At 47.6% G+C, this 26,972-nt stretch overlaps 1 protein-coding gene across 2 annotated transcripts in view; it reads right to left on the bottom strand.

The window, feature by feature from the left end:
- The window catches only part of NXN (nucleoredoxin), a 149,238-nt gene extending 125,902 nt beyond the window's left edge, over positions 1-23,336 (bottom strand). Inside the window, exon 1 of one of the 2 annotated variants that reach the window (XM_036340917.1) lies at positions 22,850-23,336. In XM_036340917.1, the coding sequence (XP_036196810.1) occupies positions 22,850-23,221 (372 nt within the window). In that variant the 5' untranslated portion in view covers positions 23,222-23,336. The remainder of the gene's footprint in view (positions 1-22,849) is intronic. The other variant, XM_036340915.1, reaches the window with a different exon arrangement.
- Between the last annotated feature and the right edge of the window lie 3,636 nt (positions 23,337-26,972).

Genomic DNA, 26,972 nt, shown 5'->3' with positions numbered 1-26,972 from the left:
AAGTGCAGAGGTTGCTTAAGGAAGAGTTATAGTACTCTGAACTTCATGCTCAACCCTTCTCTGATATACCTTCCCTGGGGCTCTGTGACCACCCCCACTTGAGCTCCTTCCTCTGTTCCTTTGCTGTCCTGTCCCCAGGTCCATGCTGTTGCTCCCCAGGATCTCCCCGCAGGCCACCCCCTTCTCTCCACAAATTCTCCGGGGCTCTCAGCCCCTCTCATGGCTCTATCTGCTGGTGACCCACAGATCTGCTCAGGCACAGAACTACCTGTCCACAGGGCTGTCCACAAGCAACTGGACAGCTGAAGATCTCCACCTGCTTTTCCTTTCCCCGGCCTCCTCCACAAACCAACACCCACTTCCACCTTCCCTGTCTTAGCTGGCGACAAGCCTTGATGGATAAACTCGGTCACTTCCTGTCTCAGCCTATCTCAGTCAGCTCAGGCTGCTAAACCAAACCACAGACTGGGCAGCTTAACCAACTGACACTGATTTCTGGAGAGTCCCAGAAGCCCAAGATCCAAGGTGCTGGCAGGTCGGTGTCTGGTAAGGGCTCTCTTCCTGGTTTGCAGACCTCTGCCTTCCTGCTGCTGTGTGTCCTCACATGGGGATGGGGGATTGTGGAGGTGGAGCAACCTCTGATCTCCTCTTCTTATGAGAGCATCAATCCCATCAAGGTTAACCCCATGACGGGATTAATGTCCCTGCCTAGAACCCTTCAGGGCAGAGTCCCACACCCTGATGTCCCTTCATTTGCTGCCTCCCCATACTTGCCCATCTGGCCTCATTCCTCACCACTCACTCCTGCCTCTCACTTTAGGCTCCAGCAATGAGGGACTGCAAAATGCAGATTATACAACAGTAAGTACGGCAGGATACTAATGTAGTTTTAAATGTACATATTTAGGTATATACATATGCAAAATATGTGAGGGTATAGATGATGGATATATATTTGCATAAAAAACTCTGGAAAGATAGGCACTAAAATGTAAACAATAATCATCTCTGGTTGGTGGCATTCGGATGCTTTTAAGGACTTTTCCTTTTGCAAATTTGTATTTCCTGATTTTTTAAATAACCCCAGGATTAAAAAGGAGGGGAAAATAAAGGAACTTGTTAGAGGAGTGGGCCCAAAAGCCAAGCAGTATTAAGTTATAGAGGTTGTTCTGAACATTTAAGATAATATTTTGGGAAAATGGGTATAGTCAGGCCTCATTATTCAAGAGTTCTGTATTTGTGAATTCATCTACTTGCTAAAATTTTTTGCAAGCCCCAACTCAATCTAGTGACACCTTCACGGTCATTAGCAGACACGTACAGCGTGGAAGAAGTCTGAGCCACCCACCACACATATTCCCAGCTGAGGCTACACAAGGCAACACTCTGCCTCCTCGTTTCAACTCAGACTGCAAGCAGTCCTGTTGGCGGTCTGTTTAGTGCCGCATTTTTGTGCTTTTTGTTGTGATTTCAGTTAAAATGGCCCCCAAGCGTCGTGCTGAAGTGCCTAAGTGCAAGACGGCTGAGACGTGCCTTATGGAGAAAACACATGTTAGATGAGCTTCGTTCAGGCACGGGGTGCAGTGCTGAGGCCAAAAGTTCAGTATCACTGAATCGACAATTTATATCGCATAAGATGTCTTTAAACAGAAACACATAGAAAACAAGTCCCGTCCACAGTCACCGTGGAGGAAGATGACCAGGCGTGCAGAGGGTCCCCTTGGCGCCCTGTCACCGCTCCTCTCTGCACAGAGCAAACTGCGAATCACAGCTCCAAGGAGACCCGTGCTGGGTTGCAGAAAGTACTCGAACGCACGCCAAGGTGGTTCGGTACTGAGCACTGGCTTCAGAGACGGCTCCCTCTCTGAGTTTCAGACCATCTCAGTCCTCCCTGCAGGGAAACAGCTGGCCGGCCCCAGCAGCCCCTTTCCGAGCTCTGGAGGCCGAAGCCAAGCATGCGTCCAGGGCTGCTCATGCCGACTCCGCTCGCCTCTACTCCGCTTCTATCTTCCAGCTCACGACGGAATAACCTCCTCAAAGCACAGGGCAGATTCCCGTGACCTCAGGGCCCCGGGCCAGGTGCCAAGGGTTCAGGTCGCCGCTATCCCTCAACACGGGAAGGGCAGGGCGCTAACTGCCTGCCTGGACAGGCCCCGGGATAACACGCCTCCTCTCCCTTCACCGCGGGCCCAACAGGAAAAAATACTGTGGCCCTGAGTCATCAGAACGGAATTTCTCTTTAGCACTTCAATCTCATCAGCCCAGATGCACAGACTGAAGCACCTGGCTCTTTTTTCATTCCTTCCTTTACGTTTCCCATATTTCAGCCCTGGTAATCCCCCTCTTAAGAGCTCCGTGCTGTTGCTCAGGGAGGTAACATGTTTGTTTTTACAGCGATGAGTTACAGCCACTTGAGGCTTTCCACAGAGGAGGTCTGACCGGCACCCCGGGCCTGACCCCGGCTCTTCCTCGGGAAAACAGCTCTGCTCTCAGGCACAGGCTCCGGGGACCAGGGAACTCGTCCTGCTTTCCAGAGGCCAAGATACACAAAACTACTCAGGAAAATAGCACAGCGGCACTTCCCTCTTTTCAGGATGCTTATCTCTCTGTTCTACGAGCAAAACTTGGCCATGTCTTACCATCCACTGCTTGGCTTTTTTTTTTTGCTTTTTTTTTTAAAGAGCTATCAGGAAAAATGCCAAGAATACACTGACCCAGCAAAAGGAGGCCTGGAACCTAGAGGCTGGTGAGCTGTGTGCCACCTCCCACCCCCCGGGCCTGTCTCCTCACCAGTTTAACACTGACTGACCACACGGCCCCCCGTTATGCAACAGGAGCATTTGTTCCATTAGGATTACAGCACAGACGTAAAGAAGAATGTGTGCCTTTGTTTAACTCGCAGACTCACCTTTATGCCTGGAATTCCACTCCTCTCTCTATCGGAATCCTGCCAACACTTCCACTTTCAGTCCAAACCATTCATTCCTTCTTTCAATAAATATTTGTGCCAAGTATTTGTTAATAAGTTAGAGCAAACGTACTAAAGTAGAAATGACTCCAGGATGAAGAGCACAGGGTCCCTGGCCTTAGACGCTTCCTGGGCTGGCGGAACAGTCGTGACCACCTCCTGGCCAATTACCAGGTGCCGCCCCCCACTATGCGGAGGGCTTTTTATTTTTTTATTTTTATTTTTAAAATATATTTTATTGATTTTTTACAGAGAGGAAAGGAGAGGGATAGAGAGTCAGAAACATCGGCGAGAGAGAAACATCGATCAGCTGCCTCCTGCACATCTGGGATATGCTCACAACCAAGGCACTTGCCCGCCACTGGAATCGAACCTGGGAACCCTTCAGTCCGCAGGCCGACGCTCTATCCCCTGAGCCAAACCAGTTAGGGCTACTGAGGGCTTTTTAGATTTATGCGTCACCTCAAATCCCCACAGCAACCCTACAAGGTACGTACTGTTAGCATTCCAATTTTACAGATGGGGAAACTGGGGCCGTAAAGGTTAAAGTGACTTGCCCCAGCCCTGGCCAGGGAGCTTAGACGGTTGGAGCATGTGCCAATGTGCCCAGGTTTGTGGATTCAATCCCCAGTCTGGGCACATACAAGAATCAGCCAATGAATGCATGAGTAAGTGGAACAACAAACTGACGTTTTTCTTTCTCTCTCTCTCTCAAATCAATAAAATTTTAAAAAATTCTTTAATAAAAATGTAAAATCAATACATTAAAAAAAAATGTTTTTAAAGTAACTTTCCCAAGATCTGAAAGCTAGAGAGTAGGAGAGGTGGATCTGAGCCCAGTCATCCACGAGCCGTCAGCCCCGCTGGCTGCTGTCTGGCCAGGTCACAGGTCTCTAGGTTCTCAGAGAAACCCCTTCCCACACCAGACATCATTCTATAGAGACTATAATACATACATATCATGCCTTCTCTTCCCAACGACATTCTAAACGCCTGTCAGAGCAGGGACTCTGTCACTAATTTCTCTGCATCCTGACACTGCCTGAGGCAATCGAGATCCTCGAAAACCATGTGACTGACCGCGGCTGGGCAGTGCCAATACAAGGCAATGAAAAGTGCAAACTTGATTTTGTAATATGAACACATACGAACTGAGAAATCCGGTTTGGGAGCTTCAGAGTCCCTGTCGTCACTCCCCGCCACGCACCCCCAACACTATACGTAGCGGGAAATTCTTTGCTTTATTTACCAAACAGAAGCCATACGCCCAGAGTCTCTTCTTTATGATCGAAGGGAGCGCACAGAAAATGCCTCTCTGCAGCCTGGCCAGGGTAGGTTCTTCGGTTTGAGTGTGGCCACCTGGGTAGAAAAGCATCTGTTTCTGACTATGTGGCATGTCTGGAATCCAGACCTTCTTTCTCATTCCTAGCCCAACCCCCCGGAGAGGCCACTATCACCTTGCAAACAGAAGGGCCTCAGCCTTCACGCACGAAGTCGCACCTCCAAGTCAGCATCACCTAAAATGCATTTTCTGGCCATCTGCCAAAGGGACCTTTGTTTTCCTTATGAAAGGTAAATGTGTTCCCACTGAGCGTGGGCTGCTCTGTCGCCCATCAGGTTTCAAACATGCATCGTCTTTCTCCGTCCCCTACTTACTCTCTTCAGCTGGATCAAATGAACTTTCTCCTTCTCAACTTTCCCCTCCATTCCCACATGGTTATTTATATCCAGAATATCTTCCTTCCTTAATCCACTGGACTATCCTCTCCCTCATTTTAAAAGGTCACTTGCAAGTTATTCTTTCCGGAAAGCTTTCTTGAAATAGGTGGCTGTGAGCTGACTCTCCCCTCGTGTTCTTTTGCTCAGTAAGACATGATTATGAGCAAGGTTACTTACTCATCTTCTGAAAACACCACTAAACTGCTAACTAGATCAAAACAGGGCGGGGGAGCTGGCCGGGTGGCTCAGTGGAACATCATCCTGTACACTGACTGAAGGGTTGTGGGTTCAATTCCCAGCAGAGCACATGGCTGGGTTTCAGTTTGACTCCCGGTCGGGGCAGGTGTAGGAGGCAGCCGATTGATGTTTCTCTCTCTCTCTCTCTCTCTCTCTCTCTCTCTCTCTCTCTCTCTCACACACACACACACACACACACACACCTATCAACAAACATTTCCTCAGGTGAGAATTAAAACAAAAGTGGGAGGGGGACCCTACACTACAGCAAGCCTTCAAAAACTTCATGAACACTCTTTCAGGCAAAAGCACAATTATTTTCTTCATATAAATTTATGTTTTCATTGCAAAAGCGATTATATACGGAACATTTGCAAACTGGGTAAGGTGACTTCTGATGTAATATCTGTACGTACATTCCTCTCAAAGAAATAGGTGCATCCCGAAGATGCTGTAAGGGAGCTTTTCTAAGTGGAAGAAATCACATTTTGAACACCTCTTAGAAGCTCACAAACTAAAACAAACAAGCCTAATAAAATGGAGATCCTTCCTTAACGAAAATAATGGCCATAGTCCCTTACTTTATCTATCTCATAACTTTGGATTTGGGGGTAAAGGATTTTCTATAAATGCACACACTTTAGTAAATAAAAACCTATACCGAACTAAATACAAGTCGCCTACTCCTGGTCACAACAAAAGGCACGGCATTATCCAAGTGCCTGGCGTGGGGAAGTCTTTTGTCCCCGGATAAATCCACACGCTCTTGGGAGGGAGGACTGACAGCCTCAGAGAACAAACCTCTTAATTCACCCCAATGGCAGGGCACAGCAGTGCGGAGGTCACACACATGGTCTCCTCGCTGCTGTGTGTCCGTCCGAAAGGGGGCCCCTGTCGGAGGACCGGGAAAACCGCTCTCCCAGGGAGCCATACTCAGTGAGCGTGTCAGGCGAAGCCATGTTCCTTCTAGCCATCAACAGCGGTGTTTGGGGGGACTGGCTCCTCGCTTCCGTGTTGGGGTCATTACCAAGGCAGGCCTGATACAAAGTCACCACAGGGCTATGCAAAGGCATTTCTAGTCTTCACCCACCTGAGGCAGAAAAAGAGCACCTGTCACAGGCAGCCAAGAATACGAGCAAGCTCTATGAAAAAATATATGTGGGGGAGGGGGAGAAACGTGTGTGTGTGTGTGTGTGTGTGTGTGTGTGTGTCTGGGCCTCACACACTCACATGCGTGTATATGTACAAAATACCTGTGTAGAGACAAGAAACTGATCATGGTGGCTGCCTCAGGGAGGCAGGTATGGTCAGTGAAGAGTGAGACATTCTCTTCCCTGCATGCCCTTCGTTTTAATTGAATTTTTTTAAACATATGAAGGCACTATCCTTTCAGGAAGTAAAAAATTTTAAAAAATTAATTTCAAATGCTAAATCTATCTGTGTAAAAAATACTTAAGTATAGACAGTTACATGCCCAGTATATGCCTAGTCTTTTGTTTTTCTGGAAGACTATACACGACACTATGAACAGTGGTTATCTTTGGAAAGAGGATTATTTTTACAACGAAAAAATGAAATGCTGGCTTCCTCTTGCAAATGGAAAAAAGTTACTAAGTGGAAAAATAGTGTTTAAGTATACGCTGCGAAAAGGAATATAAATGGTTATTTTAATATAAACAGCAGTAGAGCCATAATTCGTGCCGTCTACGCACACAAACCAATCCCACTCTCCCTGGGAAAGCGTACCACGTTTTGTTCCAGGGATCTGGATTCGCCTGGTAACTGCCACCTCTGTGGCCGTAGCAACTGAAGAACAGACGCAGATGATCTCAGAAAAAACACTGTGAACTGAGACTTCACAGGAAAGCAGCGCTTCGGAACTCGAGTGTTTCACCACAGTCCCTGCAAATTAATACTTTCCACAAATCCAAATGAAAGACAATATGCTCAAGTGGTATTAAGTGGTATTTTACTCTTAAGCACATTTGTAAAAGCTTAAAACAATGCACCAGAGAGTTGAAGCCAGCGACCTTCTGCAAATTCAGAGAAGTGACTTCCCCCGGGAAAGTGTTTGGAGGCATTTAATGCCAAGTTATCTTTATGCCTAACATGTGAAATGTCCGGGTTCTTAGGCACCAAACTGTAAAGCACATAATATATTCATGTGTAATCGTTTTTGTTTTTTTAAAATATATTTTATTGATTTTTCACAGAGCGGAAGGGAGAGGGATAGAGAGTTAGAAACATCAATGAGAGAGGAACATCGATCAGCTGCCTCCTGCACACCCTCTACTGGGGACGTGCCCGCAACCAAGGTACATGCCCTTGACCGGAATCGAACCTGGGACCCTTCCGTCCGCAGGCCGACGCTCTACCCACTGAGCTAAACCGGTTAGGGCCATGTGTAATCTTAAATGGGCAAATGCACTTGGGTAAGAAAACAAATCCATTTTTAAATAGGGTAAATTGTTCACAATAAATGAACTATTTGTCCTAAAAAGCCAAATATTGAGAAAAACAACCCTATGAGCACAAGGACACCAGGTTGCTTTGTCGCTAGCTACTGTCTCTTGCTAATTCTGAAACAAAATGCCACACTTAATTAGCAGCCAGATCCGCACCCTGCGTGGGGCTGATGGGGGAGAATGGCATTAAGGAAAAGGCTCCCTCAGGCTCTATTAGTGCCCTAATGAGCCGGTGGGGGAAGGGCGGCGCTGGGAGGGGGGCGGGCAGCCACTATTGCCACACAGCCTTCAGCAAGTACCAACGGGTGATCTCAACTGCACACTAATTGTCAGGGGTGTCTGGCCACAGCTATTCCTACTGGTACTCCGCAGGAAACAAATGTAGCAACAACCCACACGTGCACAGCTGAGCCAGCAGCCCTTCCCCTAAGGTATGAATTACATCCCCGGGGAGAGAATGTGCCCATAATATCACCTAACTGTTGTCAGTGATTTCATCACCAGCAACCAACAGATGGGAGGAGTATCGATTTTCAAGAGGACAAAAAGGGGGGAGATTCTGCAAACTTCAGATTGGTGAAGGTAATACCAAGCCTTAAATAAGACCCCACAGTTTATTACAGTTATTAATTTAGAAGCAAGCAGGGGTTCACCAAACATGGGTCATTTCAAACCATCAGTCCAAGGGAAAAAGCCAGGATCTAAGTTACAGCAAGCTGTCAAGGTCTCCTACAATAAACACATTAACTAGATGGAGAGATAGGGGCTGAATAACAATACAATTAGGCAGGTTTAGAAGTGACTGGACTTGAAGTTGGTTGAAAACTAACTAACAGGCCACCATTAGCCTGGAGGACGTCTCTGGTAGTGTGTCCGGGGGTCTCCATGCACAGACTGAGTCAAGGTCTGGAAGGGATCACATAATTCAAAGCCCAGAAGGGGCTATGATGACTGTGGTGACCACACTGGCATACAGAAAGACTTCAACAGACTGCAAAAACTGACCAAGTCCACGTAAATAAACGGATTCTTAACAATGGCAGACATAAAATCCGGACTGCTCTCGTCCGTTCAGGTAGAAGGTTGGGGGGAAAAGACTCTGGAGTTTTGGTTGAGAACGAAGTCAGTAAGTCACTGCAGTGTGACTCACCTGTCAGAGGAGCGAATACAACCTCAGGGTGAGTCTAGATAAGATCCTAGAACGAAGGAGTGATAAGCTTCCCCTCCGTGCTCAGGTGTGGGGACTACACTTCCCAGACAAACTTGGAGAGGGTCCAGACACAAATGGCCAGGTTGGCGAGGAAACCTGAACCCACACCAAGAGAAATGGTCAAAGGACCCAGGGAATCGCATTTGGCAGAGAGAACTGTCTCCATTCTTTGAAGGCTGGTCCGTCCCGGGGGAGAGAATGGCGGGTGTCAGAAAGGCCTCCCGGGAGATGGTAGGGTGTAGTCACAGGAATGCCTCAGCAGAGGCCGGGTGACCGCTTGGGGCCCGTTGTCACGGGGTTAGCGTGGATGACCCTCGCGGACGCCTGCAGTTCTGCTTGCCCGGCATTCTTGCCCCCTCCCTCTGGCAACACACCCTCCTTTTCCTTAGTGAGCCATCCACCCTACCTGGTGCTCAGTCCACCTGGTTCATGAGCCCACCTGGCTACACAGGTGTGGCTGGGAGTCAGGTTTAGCTGCCAATCGGAGTATTACACTCTCTGGCTGTACTGACAAGCTCTGGGATGGGACGGTGACCAAGCAGGCCTCCTCCTGTGGGAATCCTGAGACAACTCTCTCTGCCAAATGAGATTCCCTTGGTCCTGACGGCGTCACTACGAGGACCAGCCTGCCAGAGGGCGGGCCCACAGAGACAAGGGGAGCGCAGAGATGGAGAAGGGCCAGCTGTCCTGAGGACAGCATTTGAGTTCCCCGTGCCTATAAGCAGTGGTTCTCAACCTTCTGGCCCTTTAAATACAGTTCCTCATGTTGTGACCCAACCATAACATTATTTTCGTTGCTACTTGATAACTGTAATGTTGCTACTGTTATGAATTGTATGTAAATATCTGATATGCAGGATGGTCTTCGGCGCCCCCCGTGAAAGGGTCGTTCGACCGCCAAAGGAGTCGCGACCCACAGGTTGAGAACCGCTGCAAGGGGACCTACACCAGGACCTCTCAGGAGGCTAGGACACTTTCAAACTACAGACCTAGATCGAGGAGGAAATAAGGGTAAGAAAAGGCTGGAAATGTGGCAAGGACGTAGACCAATGTGGCAAGAAGGGAACAATAAATAATAAAGTCTTTTTTAACCTAAGCTACCGGTTAAAACTATAGAGACACAGCTACCAAATGCAATGTGTAGACCTTATCTGGATTTAAACCAACCAACCTAAAAACACTATGAGAAGACTGGGGGCATCTGAATGCTGACTGGACATTTGCTGATACTAAGGAACGACGGAAGCTTTTAGGCAGGATAGGATACTGTGGCTGTGTGTTTTTTAAGAGCTACTTAGTGAAATGTTTGTTAAGGAAACAGATATGCCCTCCGGGAGTGGCTACAACGGCACTCAGTGAGGGGTAGGTGGGGGTGCCCATGAGCCCATGATCACCCTGTCTGGGTGCTGGGTACGGAAGGGCTCACTGCACTATGTTCCCTACCTGTGTGATATTTGAAGTGTCCCATAATAAAAAGTTAAAATAAATGGCAGGAGAAATATGCACAAACCAGTGTCTCTCCCCTACTCTCTCCCAGCTCCACAGTAAAACTAGAATCCATTCAGTAACAATGACTACCCAGTTAATCAAAGAGCTGGCCTGGAATTCTACCCACCTTCAAAGACATAGGTAAGTCCTCAAAGCAACACCCGACAAGTAGTCACTGCTGTCCTGGTAAGAAACTGAGGGGAAACCAGATTCTGCGATGGGCCACTAGATGCAAAGAACCAGGTGCTTGGGGAGGAGGGCGGGAGGGGAGGGTTAAAAAGAAAGAAAAAAGCTGAAAATTCTTTCCTCCTGTAACATGAATAACCATAAAATATGGAATGAAACTCAAGAGCCGGGGTAAACATTTAAATGGCACTTACAATGCTCCAGGCACTGTTCTAAACACTTTTCAAATGTTAACTCATTTAACTCTTAACTTTCCTGATACTATGGTCTCCGTTTCATTGGCCGGGAACTAGTGACACACCTGTTAGGTAACCTGCACCAAAGTCACATGATTCAAGCCCTAGGCCGTTTGGCTCAGTGGATAGTGTCGGCCCACAGGCCGCAGACTGAAGGGTCCCGGGTTCGATTCCAGGCAAGGGCACCTACCTCGGTTGCAGACTAGATCTCTAGACCTCGTGTGGGAGGCAACCAATCCATGTGTCTCTCTCACATCGATGTTTTTCTCTCTCTCTCTGTCTCTCCCCTTCCTTTCCACTCTCTCTAAACATCAAGGGAAAAAGTATCCTCAGGTGAGGATTAACAAAAAGAAAGAAAGTGATTCAAACCCAGGAAGCCAGGCCCAGCATCCATACTCACCCACTAGGCAACAGATTGTCAGCATTCACCTATAATAACGGAGTAATTCTGAAGGTCTATGGATATAAATGCTCTCAGTTGCAGTCACACACGTGCCCGAAGCTGAAAAATGCTGCCCTCACACCCGCAATCACTGCCATTCAGAGCTCGGAGGGTAACATGGCGATTTTCCCTTATTGCACGTTGTTCTGCCCAATCTTTGTATTTCACATCAAACCCCGAAAAATGAGTAACAGATGAGGCAGCTGCACTGTGAGCCACCACGATCAAAAGCAAACTGTCTTGACCTGATCTCATTTAAAGTGGGGGGAAAGGCAACGTCTTCTGATTTTAAACAGACTAAATCCATTCAGGTTTTTATCCCAGGGATATTGACCAAAAAAGACAAATAAAAAACTGCAAACCCGATTCGTCTGGATAAAATTCTCCTAGAAAAACAAAGAGAGAAACCCTACCTCTCGAAGAGCAAAACTCACCACACCCTGTTGTATGACTATCCAGGGGCGGTCCAAGATAAAGCATTATTAACTGTAGAAATGGTACTTGAATTTACCTGTAATTGGTGTCTCCATTGAAATAATCCAAGTTGGGGGGGGGGGGTGATGTGTGACAGGAAGGAAGGCTGAACCTGAGGCTTACATTGCTTTTTAAAAAGGATTTTTATGAAGAGTAGGTCATACAAACAGACATTGTATATCTGGCTCCAAGAGTTATGTCCAGCAAGCAGCAGAAAATTTATGTTTGTTTTTAATCACATATGCCACAGAACAAAAGTTTCCATTACAGGGTTTCACTCCAAAATAACAGCACTCAAGCAACTTTCAATTACTCCACTTCTTACTTGTCATAAAGCAGAAAGCACATGTTTGAAATTTCACTGGAAGTTAGAACAGCAGTTTCTGCAAACCCCATAAAAGGGAGGACGGATTTAGTCCTCGGCTCTCGGCAGGGTACCTCAAGTTCAATGTTGTCTCTGAACAAAAGCACTAACGCAGCCCCCGGGCTTTGCATAGGATGAAGGGGAGTTGGGGGCACTTCACTGGCTGATCTATAAAAAAAAAGCCAAATCATTAAAAGGCCCTTAAAAACCACCCCCATCCCCAAAGGCGGCAACTGAAAAGCAGCTCTGGCTCCCCTTGCCTTCCAAGCAACAGCAAATGCTTTAAGCAGCTACACTACCTCTCGCTTATTTCAGAGCCCATGCATATCTGCAGTGAATCCACACCCGAAGCCCTTTGTTAAAAAGAGAACGTTGGGCTCCCTCCTCTTCCACGGAGATCCTTTGATGTGAACACTTTTTCCGACACGATTTCATGAACAGAAAGGACTGAGTTGAATTTAAGGGAGTTCCGCTGAGACCTTTCCTCCAACTCGGTGACCCCGATCTAATAATCGGTTCTCTTTGCTTCAATTCTCCAGCTCAAATGTACTTTGAAAAATTAAAACGCTTAATAGCTACTGAAGACTAGGTGCCCGGAAGACGTAATATGCATGCAGTTGGAGTTCCTTGGAAGAAAGAGGTTACAGAAACACCAACTACGTCTGAACTAAAAGAGCATGGAATGATAGGTCTGCAGAGAGGAGGCTATTTTAATGGCCTAAGCTTTGTGACATTTCAAAAGTAGAGTGGAGTCTTTTCCTATTTTTAAGCGCAGAATTACAGGGCAATGGAGTTTCGCATCCATTTGCTCACTGAAGTGCTCTTTAAAGCACTCATTCAGAAACAAAAACGGGAACGCCCACATGCTGTAGATATTTACAATTAGACCATTCGATTAAGGCCCAACTATAATAGTGAATTTTTTTTTTTTAATATATTTTATTGATTTTTCACAGAGAGGAAGGGAGAGAGATAGAGAGCCAGAAACATCGATGAGAGAGAAACATCGATCAGCTGCCTCCTGCACATCTCCCACTGGGGATGTGCCCGCAACCCAGGTACATGCCCTTGACCGGAATCGAACCTGGGACCCTTCAGTCCGCAGGCCGACGCTCTATCCACTGAGCCAAACCGGTTTCGGCTATAATAGTGAATTTTTAAATCAAGCTACGTAACATTCCAACGCACAGGACGTGGAAACTAGCGTGCATGCAAGTCACCGACCCCAAAGTCACACGCTGCTCTCTGTGACCCCGTTCTCAGCACCTACCCACTGCCCATCTCCCCCTCCCCTTGGCTCAGGGAGCTCACTGTCTAATGAAAAAACAAACAAAAAAAACCATAAAACACAAAAGGCTCATTGCTAGCGTATGTATGCACACCGTCTATGGATGCTCCCAAAAGCATCCTCCCGAGGAAACAGAGGCAGGAAAGCTTCTTAGCGCAGGGAAACCAGAACTGAGTTTGGAAGCTCCCGAAAGGAGAGAGAGAACATCGCACAGGTGGGAGATGAGGGAGAAGAACAGACCGGAGCATGCTCTGGAGCGGCGGTCGCCATCCGGGGGTCCGCGGACCACTGGTTGTCCGTGAGGTCCGAAAGGTTGGCGACCGCTGCTCCGGAGTTTGGACCTGACCCCAGAGATTATGGACTACTGAAGAATTCGTAAGCAGGAGGATAACACGATCAAAGTAGTCTTTTGGGCTTACCATTCCCTTCTGGCAACAGTGTAGAGCAGTGCCGATCAAGCTGGGTGTGCAGTCCCGTGCCTGCCCAGGAGTAGTTTGTTACTGGCCCAAGGCAACAGGCAGGTCCGGGAATTAAGAATGAGCACTTAAAATGTCTACAGCAGCTTGACATTCCAGCGGCATCCCAGCTTGTGATCAATGGGCTCATCTTACTGAACAGGACAGAGGCCAGCCTGTGTGTTGTCAACTCAGTGCGCAGCTGCAGGGGATTCAAGGTGTACAGGAAGCACGTGTGGCAAGGCCAGGTGTGTTGGTGTGTGACTGGCTGGAAATTAACAAACCGAAATAAAACTGATAATTGACTACAGACAGTGTGAGAAGCTAGTCTAGAGAATCACTGCAGAGGTCGGCACCGGAAGGAAGCAAGGAGCTCCAGAAGGCTGCTAGTACACAGTGGTCTGAATGAAACCTGAACTCAAGCAGGGATGATAGGGATGACGAGTAAGGGTCAAAGTTGAGAGCAATTAAGGTGATCAAATCAACAAGACTCAGTGCCCTTTGGATGTGAGGGGTGCCAGAGAATCAAGGAGGTCTCCCGAGACTTAAGAATTCTTATTTATGCCGAAGCCGGTTTGGCTCAGTGGATAGAGCGTCGGCCTGCGGACTGAAGTGTCCCGGGTTCGATTCCGGTCGGGGGCATGTACCTGGGTTGCGGGCATAACCCCAGTGGGAGATGTGCAGGAGGCAGCTGATCGATGTTTCTCTCTCATCGATGTTTCTGACTCTCTATCTCTCTCCCTTCCTCTCTGTAAAAAATCAATAGAATATATTTTAAAAAAAAGAAAGAAAGAAAAAAGAATTCTTATTTACGCCCAACTGGTGTGGCTCAGTGGATGAGTGTCGACCTATGAACCAGGAGGTCATGGTTCAAGATTCCAGGTCAGGCCACATGCCTGGGTTGCAGGCTCAATCCCCAGTAGGGGACGTGCAGGAGGCAGCCAATCAATGATTCTCTCCCATCATTGATGTTTCTACCTCTCTCTCCCTCTCCCTCCCTCTCTGAAATCAATTAAAAAATATATTTTAAAAATAATTCTTATTTACTTTTAAAATAATGGCAAGATGTAAAGCAACAGTATGCAAGAGCTTCATGAAGGTCAGATCAGCAAAAAAGATTCTGAATTCATTGCCATTTTATTTTTTTCTTCTTGTCTGATCGCTATGGCTAGGACTTCCAGTACTGTGGTGAAAGCGGACAACCCTGTATTGCTCCTGTTCTTAGGGGAAATGGTTTTCGGTTTTGTCTTTATGTGGTTTTGGAATTAGGAGAATGCTGGCCTTGTGAAAAGAGTTTGGAAGTGTTCCTTCATCTTGGATTGTTTGGAATAGTGTGAGGAGGATAGGTGTTGGTTCTTCTTTGAATATTTGGTAAAACTCCCCTAAGAGGGGTTGGGGTAATTGGACAGATAAATGCAAAAAAAAAAAAAAATGAAACTAGACCAACAACTTACACTATACACAAGAATAAACTCAAAATGGATAAAAGACTTAAATGTAAGTTGTGGAACCATAAAAATCCTAGAAGAAAACATAGGCAAAAAAATATCAGACATCTCATGTAGGAAATTTTCACTGATACAACACCTAGGGCAAGAGGAACAAAGGAAAAAAATAAACAAATGGGACTACATCAAAATAAAAAGCTTCTGCACAGCAAAAGAAACCAGCATCAATATGAAAAGGGAAGCCAACATACGCGAGAACACAGTTGCCGATGACACATCTGATAAGGGTTAATTTCCAAATATGCATATAAAGTACTCATAAAACTCAACAAAAAGACAAACAATCAAATTAAAAAATGGGCAGAGGACCTGAATAGACACTTCTCCAAAGAGGGCATACAAATGGCCAAGATATATGAAAAAATGCTCAAGTCACTAATCACCAGAGAAATGCAAATTAAGATGACAATGAAGTGCCACCTCACAACAGCCAGAATGGCTACCATCAACAATCAACAAACAATAAGTGCTAGTGAGGATGTGAAGAAAAAGGAACCCTAGTGCACTGCTGGTGGGAATGCAGACTGGTACAACCACTATGGAAAATAGTGTGGCATTTCCTCAAAAAATTAAAAATGGAACTGCCATTTGACACAGTGATCCCACTTCTAGGATCCTATATAATAAAAGGGTAATATACAAATTGTTCCCTCAACCAGGAGTTCCACTGGAGTTCGGTCAGGGGGTGGCCAGCCAGCCAACCACCCTTGACCCCTTCCCCCACCCCGGCCTTGCCCCGATTGGTCCCCACACCCTGATTGGGGGGCAGGGCGAGCCGGGCAGCCTCCCACCTCCCCTTATCCCCAGCCAGCGTGGCCCCATTGGCCCTGATCACAGTGGGCTGGCCAGACCCCACCTGTACACAAATTGGTGCACTGAGCCTCTAGTTATATCATAAGAAGCCTGAAACACCAATCAGAAAGAAAATATGCACCCCTATGTTCATAGCAGCATTACTTACAATAGCTAAGATCTGGAAACAGCCCAAGTGCCCACCAGCAGATGAGTGGATAAAAAAAGCTGTGGTACATTTACACATGGAACACCATGCAGCCCTTTGAGACAATATGGAGAGACCTGGAGGTTGTTATGCCAAGTGAAATTAGCCAGTCAGAGAAAGACAAATATCACATGATCTCACTTATATGTGGAATCTAATGAACAAAAGAAACTGACAAACAAAATAGATCCAGAGACATGCAAAGGACTGAGGATTCTCAGAGGGAAGGGCGGGGGAGAGGGGTGTTGGGAAGAGAGTAACGGAAGAACTTACATGCATGTATGCATATAGCCCGTGGTCACAGCCAATAGTGTGGTAAAGGTGGGGGAGGTGGTAGGAGTGGGCTGGAGGGGGTCAACGGGTGGAAAAGGGGGTCATTTGTCATACTTTCAATAATAAAGATAAATTTAAAAACATAATAAATTCATTGCCATTTTCTTTCAGTGCCTTTGGGTAAGCATAATGGCAGGTTAATGAACTACAGAAAACTGGCACCCTGGTGGTTAACTGCTTGCTGGGAATTCGGAACGTGAAGAAATAAACACATCCTATGCCAAGCCTATGCTTTCCCCTGGAACGATACCATGCAGTCAGGAGCTGGTCTAGTTCAGGGTGGGGCTAGCGGGAGCACCAAGCCCTACCAGACAAGAAGACCCTCCCACCGAGGGCCTCGTTCACCCCCCACCCCTGCTGTGAACAGTAAAAAGCCTTCTTTCTCAGACTTGTGCTGATAAGAAACCAAGAACCCCCCTCAAAAGGAAGAGTGATAAAAAGAAGGTAAGAAAGAAGAAAAGAAAAACTAGAGTAGAGTAGAATAAAATCAATGACCCTACCCTCAAAACCCACTGCTTTTCTCTGTGCTCTGGTTCACATTCCAACCCATATCAAAAGACAAATCAATTAGCAAGAGCCCTGGACAGCTCTTCAGTGGGGCCTTCGCAGCCAACTGGAAGGCAAGGATTAAATCTGCGAAGGCTACAAGTCTGAGCAAAGCTATCCGACAGCATTCCGGAGCTGGGAAGGGAGGCAGTTCCGTGCTAGGGGGTGAGGTTTGTACTGCTCCAGGACCCAGCACGGTCCGTTTCTCCCCACGCGAAAGAGCAGCAAGCCGCAACTTCCACGCTGCCCAGATGGAAGCGCCATCAGTAGAAGACACGCGTAAGAGCTCTGGCACACCACAGACGCAGCACCAAGTGCCTGACGAATCTCTCTCAAGAAGATGCCTCATCCTCTTAAAGCTGCTGCCCTTTATCACGCCTCGGCTTCACGGACCTGCTGCCTCTGTGTCGATGGCAAACAGAGGCGTGGAGCTCAGTCATTAGCAGCGCTATCAGTACTTTAAGGAACAGTACTTTTTAAAAATATATATATATTTTATTGATTTTTTACAGAGAGGAAGGGGAAGGGATAGAGAGAAACATCAATGAGAGAGAAACATCGATCAGCTGCCTCCTGCACATCTCCTACTGGGGATGTGCCCGCAACTAAGGTACATGCCCTTGACCGGAATTGAACCTGGGACCTTTCAGTCCGCAGGCCGATGCTCTATCCACTGAGCCAAACCGGCTAGGGCCTTTTTTTTTTTTTTTTTTTAAATAATTCATTTGCTTTTGTTTCATTCTTCCAGGTCTATCTACTCAATTATAATCTTTTCGAGGGCAAATCTTTCAACTGCTTAGCTGTATGCCCTTGTATGCTTATAAAAGTCATTTGTTTGAAAAGTTAAAAAAAATACACCTCATCACAGTTTTGCCATTCTGTGGTGTGATAGATTCCAAAGGCTCAAGCTGTGACATGCATTACTAAATCCCATGGCAATGTATTAAACAAATAATAGCTAGCATTAATGGGGCACACACTGTGTGCCAGGCATGTGTATATGATCTCGTGTAGTCTTTACAACAATCCTGTAAGGCAGGTGCCATTACCATCTCCACAGACATGTAGGGTAAACTGCACAAGGAGCAGAGCTACTAAATGGCAGAGCCAGGATCTGAACCCAGGCCTGCCCGTCTTTTTAGGCACTACGCTAGACAGCTTCATTGTGCAGAGAAGAAAAATGAGATTAGAACATGCATTACAGATAATGGACCAAGGAAAAGGCCTCTTAAGGAAAATTGCTCTTATTACTTTAACTGGACTGTTGTCTTTATCAATCGGAGCCACCTCTCGGGGCTGGTGCGGGCTTCTTATGCAGAAGGCAAAAATCCCCAATTTCCAAAGTTGTGCCTTCTTGCCATCTCTTACCATCTTGATCAAAAGTGGCCTGTGAGTGTTGTAGAAATCGTCCTCTTAGTGCAGCGGTTCTCAACCTGTGGGTCGCGACCCCTTTGGCGGTCAAACGACCCTTTCACAGGGGTCGCCTAGGACCATCCTGCATATCAGATATTTACATTATGATTCATAACAGTAGCAACATTACAGTTATGAGGTAGCAACGAAAATAATTTTATGGTTGGGTCACAACATGAGAAACTGTATTTAAAGGGCAAGAAGGTTGAGAACCACTGTCTTAGTGGCTAGGGCAGCCATGGGCCCGTTTGAAATGAATAAAACTAAAAAAAAAAAAAAAAAGACCGTACCCTTTTATGTAATGATGTTTACTTTGAATTTATATTAGTTCACACAAACACTCCATCCATGCTTTTGTTCCGGCCCTCCGGTCCAGTTTAAGAACCCATTGTGGCCCTCGAGTCAAAAAGTTTGCCCACCCCTGGGCTCGGGTATTTGGATTTAAGGGAGAGAGAGTTGGGAGAGATGGAGCTGTAAGACTGTTTGGGTTGGTACCAAATCTTTCCCCATCCAAAGGGATTCAGGTGAGTTCTAGGCCACGCCTCTGATTTAGTCGGAACCAAATGAACCATGCAGAGCAAGCCGCCCACAGGGGGTAGCAAGAAGGTGCCACTTATCCTAGCGACAGCGGGTAGACCAGGGGTGCTGGACCAGACTCCCCTGACTCCGCCGCGCTCCTGCCCCCCCACTCTCTTCCCCTTTGTCAGGCAGGACATTCCAGGACAAGCCAGACCCCTGCAAACCTGTGCTCTTTGATGTCAGAACACCCACACTGACCAAATGTTTCCCATCAGGCATCCAGCCCAGGCCAAGCTGAGTCCTGTGGCTTTAAAACCAAAACCAGTGCTCTCCTCTGTGATGCAGAAGTAGATCCTGTAGATCAACTCTCCAGTTCTGACAACTAAGTAACTTCTAATGGGATAGACCAAAATTCCCAAAAGCCCAAATCTTCACCACTTTCCAACTACTTCTCACATCCTCGCTCTCCAGAAATCGGAAAAATGTCTGCCAAGAAAACAAAAAACAAACCTACCTAAAACAAGTCTAACTGCCTTAACTTCAGGATTATGTTTCCTCACAAAACTGCGCTTATAAATTCACTCAAAGTTCTATTATCATCTAATTACAATTCCTGCCGAAACCGGTTTGGCTCAGTGGATAGAGCGTCGGCCTGCGGACTGAAGGGTCCCGGGTTCGATTCCGGTCAAGGGCATGTACCTGGGTTGCGGGCAATCCCCAGTGGGGGATGTGCAGGAGGCGGCTGATCGATGTTTCTCTCTCATTGATGTTTCTGACTATCTCTCTCCCTTCCTCTCTGTAAAAAAATCAATAAAATATATTAAAAAATAATAATAATAAGTACAATTCCTGTACTGCTATTTATGTGTGTGTACTTGGAAGCCAAAAAGTGAAGCTTCCATTACTTTTGCACCTACCACTAAAGCAAGTAGGAATAGGATGACCTTCCGTCAAGAATTATTTTAAAAGATGCTGGAATTCTTTTATTTGCTGTTTTCTCACAGCTCTAATCAAGGGGTGAGGAGCTGGGCAAAATGCAGGCTTAACATACATGGTCATCCCCTGACTTTCTTACTACATAAAAGGGGAAATTAATAAAAGAAGAAGAAAAAAAAGAAATACGACACGGCATTTTCTTTCCCCACCATAATTTTTCAATTTTCTTTAGAGAAATGCCAGCCAATAACTAATTAGAACCATATCCTTCGTTATCCCAATGGGAAGTATACGAATGGTCTTAGAGAACAAATGTTAATGAGAACTTTTAAAAAATTAGTAATCTGGAACTTTGGTTTATCTTCAATGTAAAACAAAATTCTCTTCTTTAAAGCCATTTTTGTAGTTGGTGAAACACGAACATGGTCCATCAACAAAAAGGTAAGTGCCGCCCTGGCCAGTTTGGTTCAGTGGATAGAGGCTGTGGACTGAAGGGTCCCAGGTTCAATTCTGGTCAAGGGCACATGCCAGGTTGCGGGCTCCGTCCGTCCCCAGTAGGAAGCGTGCAGGAGGCAGCCGATCAATGATTCTCTCTCATCATTGATGTTTCTATCTCTGTCTCCCTCTCCCTTCCTCTCTGAAATCAATAAAAATATAGTTTAATTTTAAAAAAAAGAAGAAGGTGAGTGTTCATCCACCCAGCACCCTGAACTGGGGGTACCCTGGACTTTTCATTGGTCTTATCATGGAACTGGCATCACAAGCACCCCAATTTCCAACAAGAAAGACAAGAACTCAAAATGACTGAAAAGGAGTTTGTACTACATCTCTGGTATCAAGAGGGAAAGCAACCCCTTTCAAAGTGAGTGCACAGCTTTCGTAATTTTCAAGAGTATGTTTTCCGTAAGAAACATAGCTGGAGTCCTTTTACCTGGTTGTATCACTTCAAATAAGAATGTTTCTGGCATAAGATCTTGAGTTACCTATTCATGAACATCCAAGAACAGAAACTACAGTCTCAAAACTGGACTTGTTTTAGAGAACTAAGTACACAGAAAAACACTGAGCAAAAAAATAAAATGTTTAAATACTTACGCACCATGGTTTGGGCACGTGCAGCATTCTGAACTATATTTTCAACTTGTGTCATCCAGGCTCTCATCCTGGTGGAACTAGCAGGTTTAGGCTAGGGCCTTAGACCACGTTTTTTCATGCAAAGGGATTGGCCAGGGCATAGAGAAACAGGCACGGCCTATGTCATATCAAATATTCTTTTTCGAGAAAAAGCTCAATTTGCTCCATAGTTTTACTACCCAACGAATTTATTTTCCCCACTGTGAAAATCACAGTGGGCATTAGGTCTGTCACATTTTACCATCACTGTATGTTTGCAAAAGCTAGAAGTCACCGGTGTTACCCACTAAGGATATTACTTTATACAGACTCTGGTCTATAATAGACACTTGTCATAAGGATGGAAATATTACTTGGTAAATCACTTTCTGAACATTATTCCTCCCCAAAAGGCCTATAAAAACCACCGCTAAGGAAGCAAAGGGTTCCACATTGTAAAGCAAAAATGGACTAACCACTCATACGAATGCACTACCAAACACATAAATCACAGATGGGCAAAATCACCTAAAAAAATGGTTAAAATGCCAGGTTTTGCCTCTGTGTGGTTAGTGAGCCCTTGTCTTTCCAGTGTTACATGTACAAGCTGCATTTGTTACACTGTATTTCATACTTTAAATCCCAAGTCTGTACCTGACACTGCTTCAGGACGGATGATTTACTGGAGACATTTGGGGTCACAGGATAAGCCTTCTGATCTCACTAAATCTAAATCATGCTTCTCAACAGGAATCTCTACACATAAAAGAAACACATGGCATGCCGTTACCATCCTCCCTAGAGGAGGCTAAAGGCCCCCAGAACAGCCTTCTCCTGTCCACTGACTGAGCTGCTCAGAAAGCGAAGGGGCTGAATTCACCCGCTGCACACGAACTTAGCAAGAGCACCCCAAAACTTTTCGTTTAGGTTCATGACAGAAGTTCCTGAATTCATTTGATTAAAACGGACACCTTCGTCCAACAGATAACACTCAAAAACCCAACCTAACTTCAGCAGCAAACTGGGAGGAATGAGAAGTTGACAGCGAAGTATACATTTCCCCAAATCCTCCTTCCGCCGGGTCCATCTGCACCTATGGGATCAGTTCAGCATTTAACGCGAAGCATGCCAAGGCAGTGACCCACCAACCCAGCAACTGAGATCTGCAAGGCCGGGTCTGCTCCTGTGCCTGGGGGGAAGCCGGAGAGGATGGCTGGACAGCCAGACAAGGAAAAGCTCCTGGGTGGCCACTAGTTCAGGCCGGGGCGCAGAGCGAGTGAGAAAGGGAGAGAAGTGAGCTCCCTTCTCGCCCAAAGCCACGGCCAGCGGCCGCCTTCCCGGGGCGCAGGGCAGCCTGACCTCGGCCTCTGGGTCCAGGGTCCCAGGGGGAGAGGTCCCAGAAAAGCACATTTCTCTGGAAAAGAAAGGAAACTTCCTGGTTTGGGCATTATGGGTAGGGGGCTGGCGCCCTCCCCCACCCACTACAGGTATCCGAGAGGGGTCGAGTGGCTGGGGGACGAAGAGGCCCTCCCTGCAACTCTGCCCGGTAGGGGACACGGAGTCAGGACCCCCCCCCCCCCCCCCCAGCGCAGCCACCCCGTACGGGAGACTCCCAACTCGTGCGGAAGGGGCTCTCGACTCCTCAGGACGCAAGCCGGGTTCGGGGGGCCCGCGGGTGTCAAACTTCCCCCTCGGACGCGGCCTGGCATAGGCACCCAGGAGTTGCCGCAGGAGACCCAACCCGGTGGGGTCTCGGGATGGGGGGCGGCACAGCCAGAGGAAGATGAGGCTGGGGGACAGGAGGGGAAGTGCGTGCAAAGATGGAGGAAGGGACCGAGGGGACGGACAGCGGGTGGGCTGGCGGGTGGGGGGCGGCGAGGGCCTGGCTCCCGGGAACGCGCGGGGTGTGCACCCAGGCCGGGGGCGCCGCCGCGGCCCGCGCCGCTCACCTTCCTGTGCTTCTCCTTGTAGGGCAGCGCCAGCCACGGCATGTCTCGCACGAAGTCCTGCCACTGCCGCTGGTCCTGGTCCGAGGACACGAAGACGATCTCCAGGCGGCGCCGGGAGTCCGGCTCCGCGGCCGCCCCGGCCCCCGGCCCCGCTCCGGCTCCCGCCCCCGGCCCGGCCGCCGCGTCCCCCCGCAGGCGGCTGTAGAAAGCGGCCAGGCTGGCGCTGAGCTGCGCGCAGGGGGCGCTCAGGCTGCAGCCGAAGTAGAGCCCGAGCAGCGAGATGCCGCGGGCGCCCAGGGAGTGCACGTCCACCTCCTCGCCGCCGCCCGTCACCAGCTTCTCGCCCAGCAGCTCCTCCAGGAAGCCCGACATCCTGGCCCACCGCAGCCCCGGCCCCGGGCGCGCAGGCAGCGGCCACCCGCTCCCTCGGTCCGCGCGGCGGGCGGAGGCGGCGGCAGCAACGGCGGCCGGAGGAGAGCCCAGCCCACACCGGAGGGACCCGCCCACACGAGGGGAGCCCCGCCCCCTCCGGCCCGCTCACGCCACGCCCCCTCCGGCCCGCCCTCGCCACGCCCCCTCCGCGGTCCACCCTGGCTGCCCCGTGCGCCCCAGCGCTGTCCGCGGCCGCTGGGCACCGGGCGCCGCCTCGCCCAAGAGCCTGGGAAACAGCCCCGGCGCGGAAGCTGACCGGCAACGCGCCACTCCGACGGGAATGCCGGGGCCTCAGTGCAGAAAGAAGGGTCCGCTGAGCCCGCCCTTCCAAGGCTGCTGGACTTCGCCCTACCCTTCCCTTCGTTCCCTCTCCCCTCCCAAATCCTCAGTTCTCTCCCGACGTCTCCAAAGATTCCCACGATCCCCCCACCACCACCCGAGGTCTCTTACCCTTTCTTATTCCTCCCTCTCCTCTCTCTCTCCCTACACAAAGCATAACTCTTCGGCCACTTCGTACCCCGCTGACCTCTCCCGCGGAAGGCGAAGAGGACTTACCACCTTCATGACAACAAGTATTTTCTCAGGCTAGGTCTCGCGCGGCACATATTTTTCTGTGCGTATGTTTTCTATTCTCTACGAGGATTACTGTATTCCTCGTGTCGTTGCTGATCTGGTGCTAGGCACACGTGGGGAATCCATGATATTTGTGGGTTGATCGCAGGTCACGCTGTGGGATTTGAGCCCACAGCCTGCAGCGGCCGTTCGCCACCAGCGAGTGTCTGTCCTTCTCTCCACTAATGTATGCAACCGACGCCGCACACGTTTAAATCAACGCTGGCTGCTCTTCTGAATGGCCCCGTCTGTTGATACTTGAGAAAAAAATTCTAGGGATTTTTTTTTCCAGTTGGCAATTGCTACCCTGTGCTTAGAGAGAGCATGGATTAAACAGGTGGTCTGTGGCAAGTCTTCCGGCCACACACACGCACACGAAAAATTTAATGTGTTCCACGCCCACCCGCCACCTATGATCTTCAATATGTGTCAGCCCAGAAACCAACAAGGTGAAAAGAAAAAGACAAACACACACACACACACACACACACACACACACACACACACACACACACACCCCACTCTCTTCTCAACGCCTCCCACCAGCCTTTCTGAAGTTATTTATTGGATATCTACCGCCATCTAACGGAAAGAGTGAAAAAAGAAAATGAGATCTACAGAGCCCAATGCTATTTGAAAATCGATACTTGACAGCCAAGCCGAAATTTTATTTTATAGCAGCTTCACACCCACACAGACACACATGCAAATCACAGCATGCTTTACAGAGTTTATTTAAACCCCAGATTATAACCACAAGCTTTTGGCACAAATTTTCATGCCTAAGGTTCTCAATTTTTCTAGGATAGAACCAGGAATTTCACTGGTTTTCAGCTGTGAAATGCTACCACATAAACCTGTGCAGGAAGTGGAGGTGAAAACCAAGAGTGAACTGGCAATATCTAAAAAATTATGTTCATTTTCTTAGTATCTATTTAATATTGCTGCTCGCTTCACAAATAGGATCTTTGAATTGAGGACTGCCTTTAAGCAAGGAAGAACCCTATCACAAAGGCAAATTCTGGGTTAATTTTTAGAGTGTCATGCCAAAATTCTGTGCCATTGCAGGGACAGCATTATTATAAAACACAGAAAGCATCACTTTTTGGTGAAAACATGTTAAAGCACCTGGCCAGCATGGCTCAGTGGTTGAGCTTTGACCTATGAACCAGAGGTCATGGTTCAATTCCCGGCCAGGGCACATGCCTGGGTTGGAGGCTGGATCCCCAGTGTGGGGCATACAGCCAGTCAGTGATTCTCTATCAACACTGATGTTTCTATATATCTATCCCTCTCCCTTCCTCTCTGAAGTCAATAAAAATATCCTATATAATAAAAGCCTAATATGCAAATTGTTCAACCAGGAGTTTGAGCACTTGCTATGACGTGTGTGGCGTGGAACATGGCGGGGCCGCCTCCAGGACCACAGGGACTGGTCGGGCTCCCCATGGGTTCTCTCAGGAGCCGGTCTGCAAGGCCAGCCGGGAGGGAGCGTGCTGCCCACCCGGCTTCCATGCTGTGCCACTGGGCAGCCCAGAGGCCCACGCTGCACTCTGGCCTGCGGCGTCCGGCCACGCTCACTGCATCTCCGCGTGGGGACTTGGGCCGTGACTCAGGCGGAGGGGGGCGCATGGGGGACCCGGGGCCCAGGTGCTGCCCAGACCCCTGAGGTCAGCTGGGACCTGCCCTTCCGTGCCAGATGCTCACCCTTCAATCTCTGGCCAGGCCTAGGGACCACACCCATGCATGAATTTCGCGCACCGGGCCTCTAGTGTATATATATAAGAAAACATGTTAAAGCTATTAAAACAGGCATTAAATTATTTGATATCTTTTAAAATTCTATAAATAGATTCATGCTTTATCTTCTCACCCAAATCATATTTGAAATCCCTGTGGGTGGGTTATATCAGGCACCCCTGAAAGCATGTGAGACAGATAGATCCTCTCCTCTAACATTTTCAAATGAACACTGAAGAAACACGTAATGACTCTAAGCTTTTATATCCTACGGAAGCCAAAGGACAATTTGGTGTGGAGGTAGGTGAAGAGGGAATTTGGGGGATTGCAAATTTGGGAAAATAGTGAAGTCATTATTAAAGTACTTAACTTTGGTAAACCAGGAGCAAGCCTGATATAAAGAGGCGGTTTGTTCGGCATTTTACTTTTTATTATTTTACAGGAAAGCACTTTCCACTGGAGTGTGTCCAAGCCAGCATCTGGCACCTGGGAAAGTGAGAGTTTGAGCAAGCTGCACATGAAATATAAATAAAAGTTAGAGAATTGTTGGTGCAGCAGGCCTTGGTTAGAAGCCAAATATCACAGCTGCCTTTGAAAGGGGCGTGGAAAGAGGGGATTTGCAATGGAAATGATTCCAAAATCATAATTCTAGTGGGTGTTTGTTACAAGAGGCCCAAGGAGACTCATTGGGCTTCCTGTAAAGAATAGCCAACATCCTTTGGCTTACCGAAAGCACTCTCTCTGCTTATGTAGGTCAAGAGACACACTTAAAAAGAATGTCCTGCCCAGCCAATGTGGCTCACTGGTTGAGCATCGACCTATGAACCAGGAGGTCATGGTTCCATTCCCAGTCGGTGGACCGGGTTGCAGACTTGATTCCCAGTGGGGGGTGGGGGGCGGTGCAGGGGGCAGCTGATCAATGATTCTCTCTCATCATTGATGTTTCTACTTCTCTCTTCCTCTCTGAAATAAATAAATTATATATATATATATATATATATATATATATATATATATACATATATACATATATACATCCATTCTTACTGGTATTTAGTTAGTAATGTTACATAAATTGACTGGCTATTCTGAAAATTATTATTGTTTTAAAATAATTATTAAGGCACTACAAAATGCCTGATATTGTACAGAACATACACAATCACAACATTTTCCTATTGGGAAATGGCATTCTAAGGTAGATGATGTCATACAAAACATGCACAGAAAAAAATATACATATTTGTCATCTTTAAGATTCATAAATCACATTCCTTGGTCTTCAGGTGTAGTAGCATTTGTGCACAAAGATGTATGTGTGCAGATATTTATTGATACA

Source organism: Myotis myotis, unplaced genomic scaffold (genome assembly GCF_014108235.1).
Source record: "Myotis myotis isolate mMyoMyo1 unplaced genomic scaffold, mMyoMyo1.p scaffold_m19_p_17, whole genome shotgun sequence".
Classification (NCBI taxonomy): Eukaryota; Metazoa; Chordata; class Mammalia; order Chiroptera; family Vespertilionidae; genus Myotis; species Myotis myotis.
This window is presented reverse-complemented; position numbering and strand designations above follow the sequence as displayed.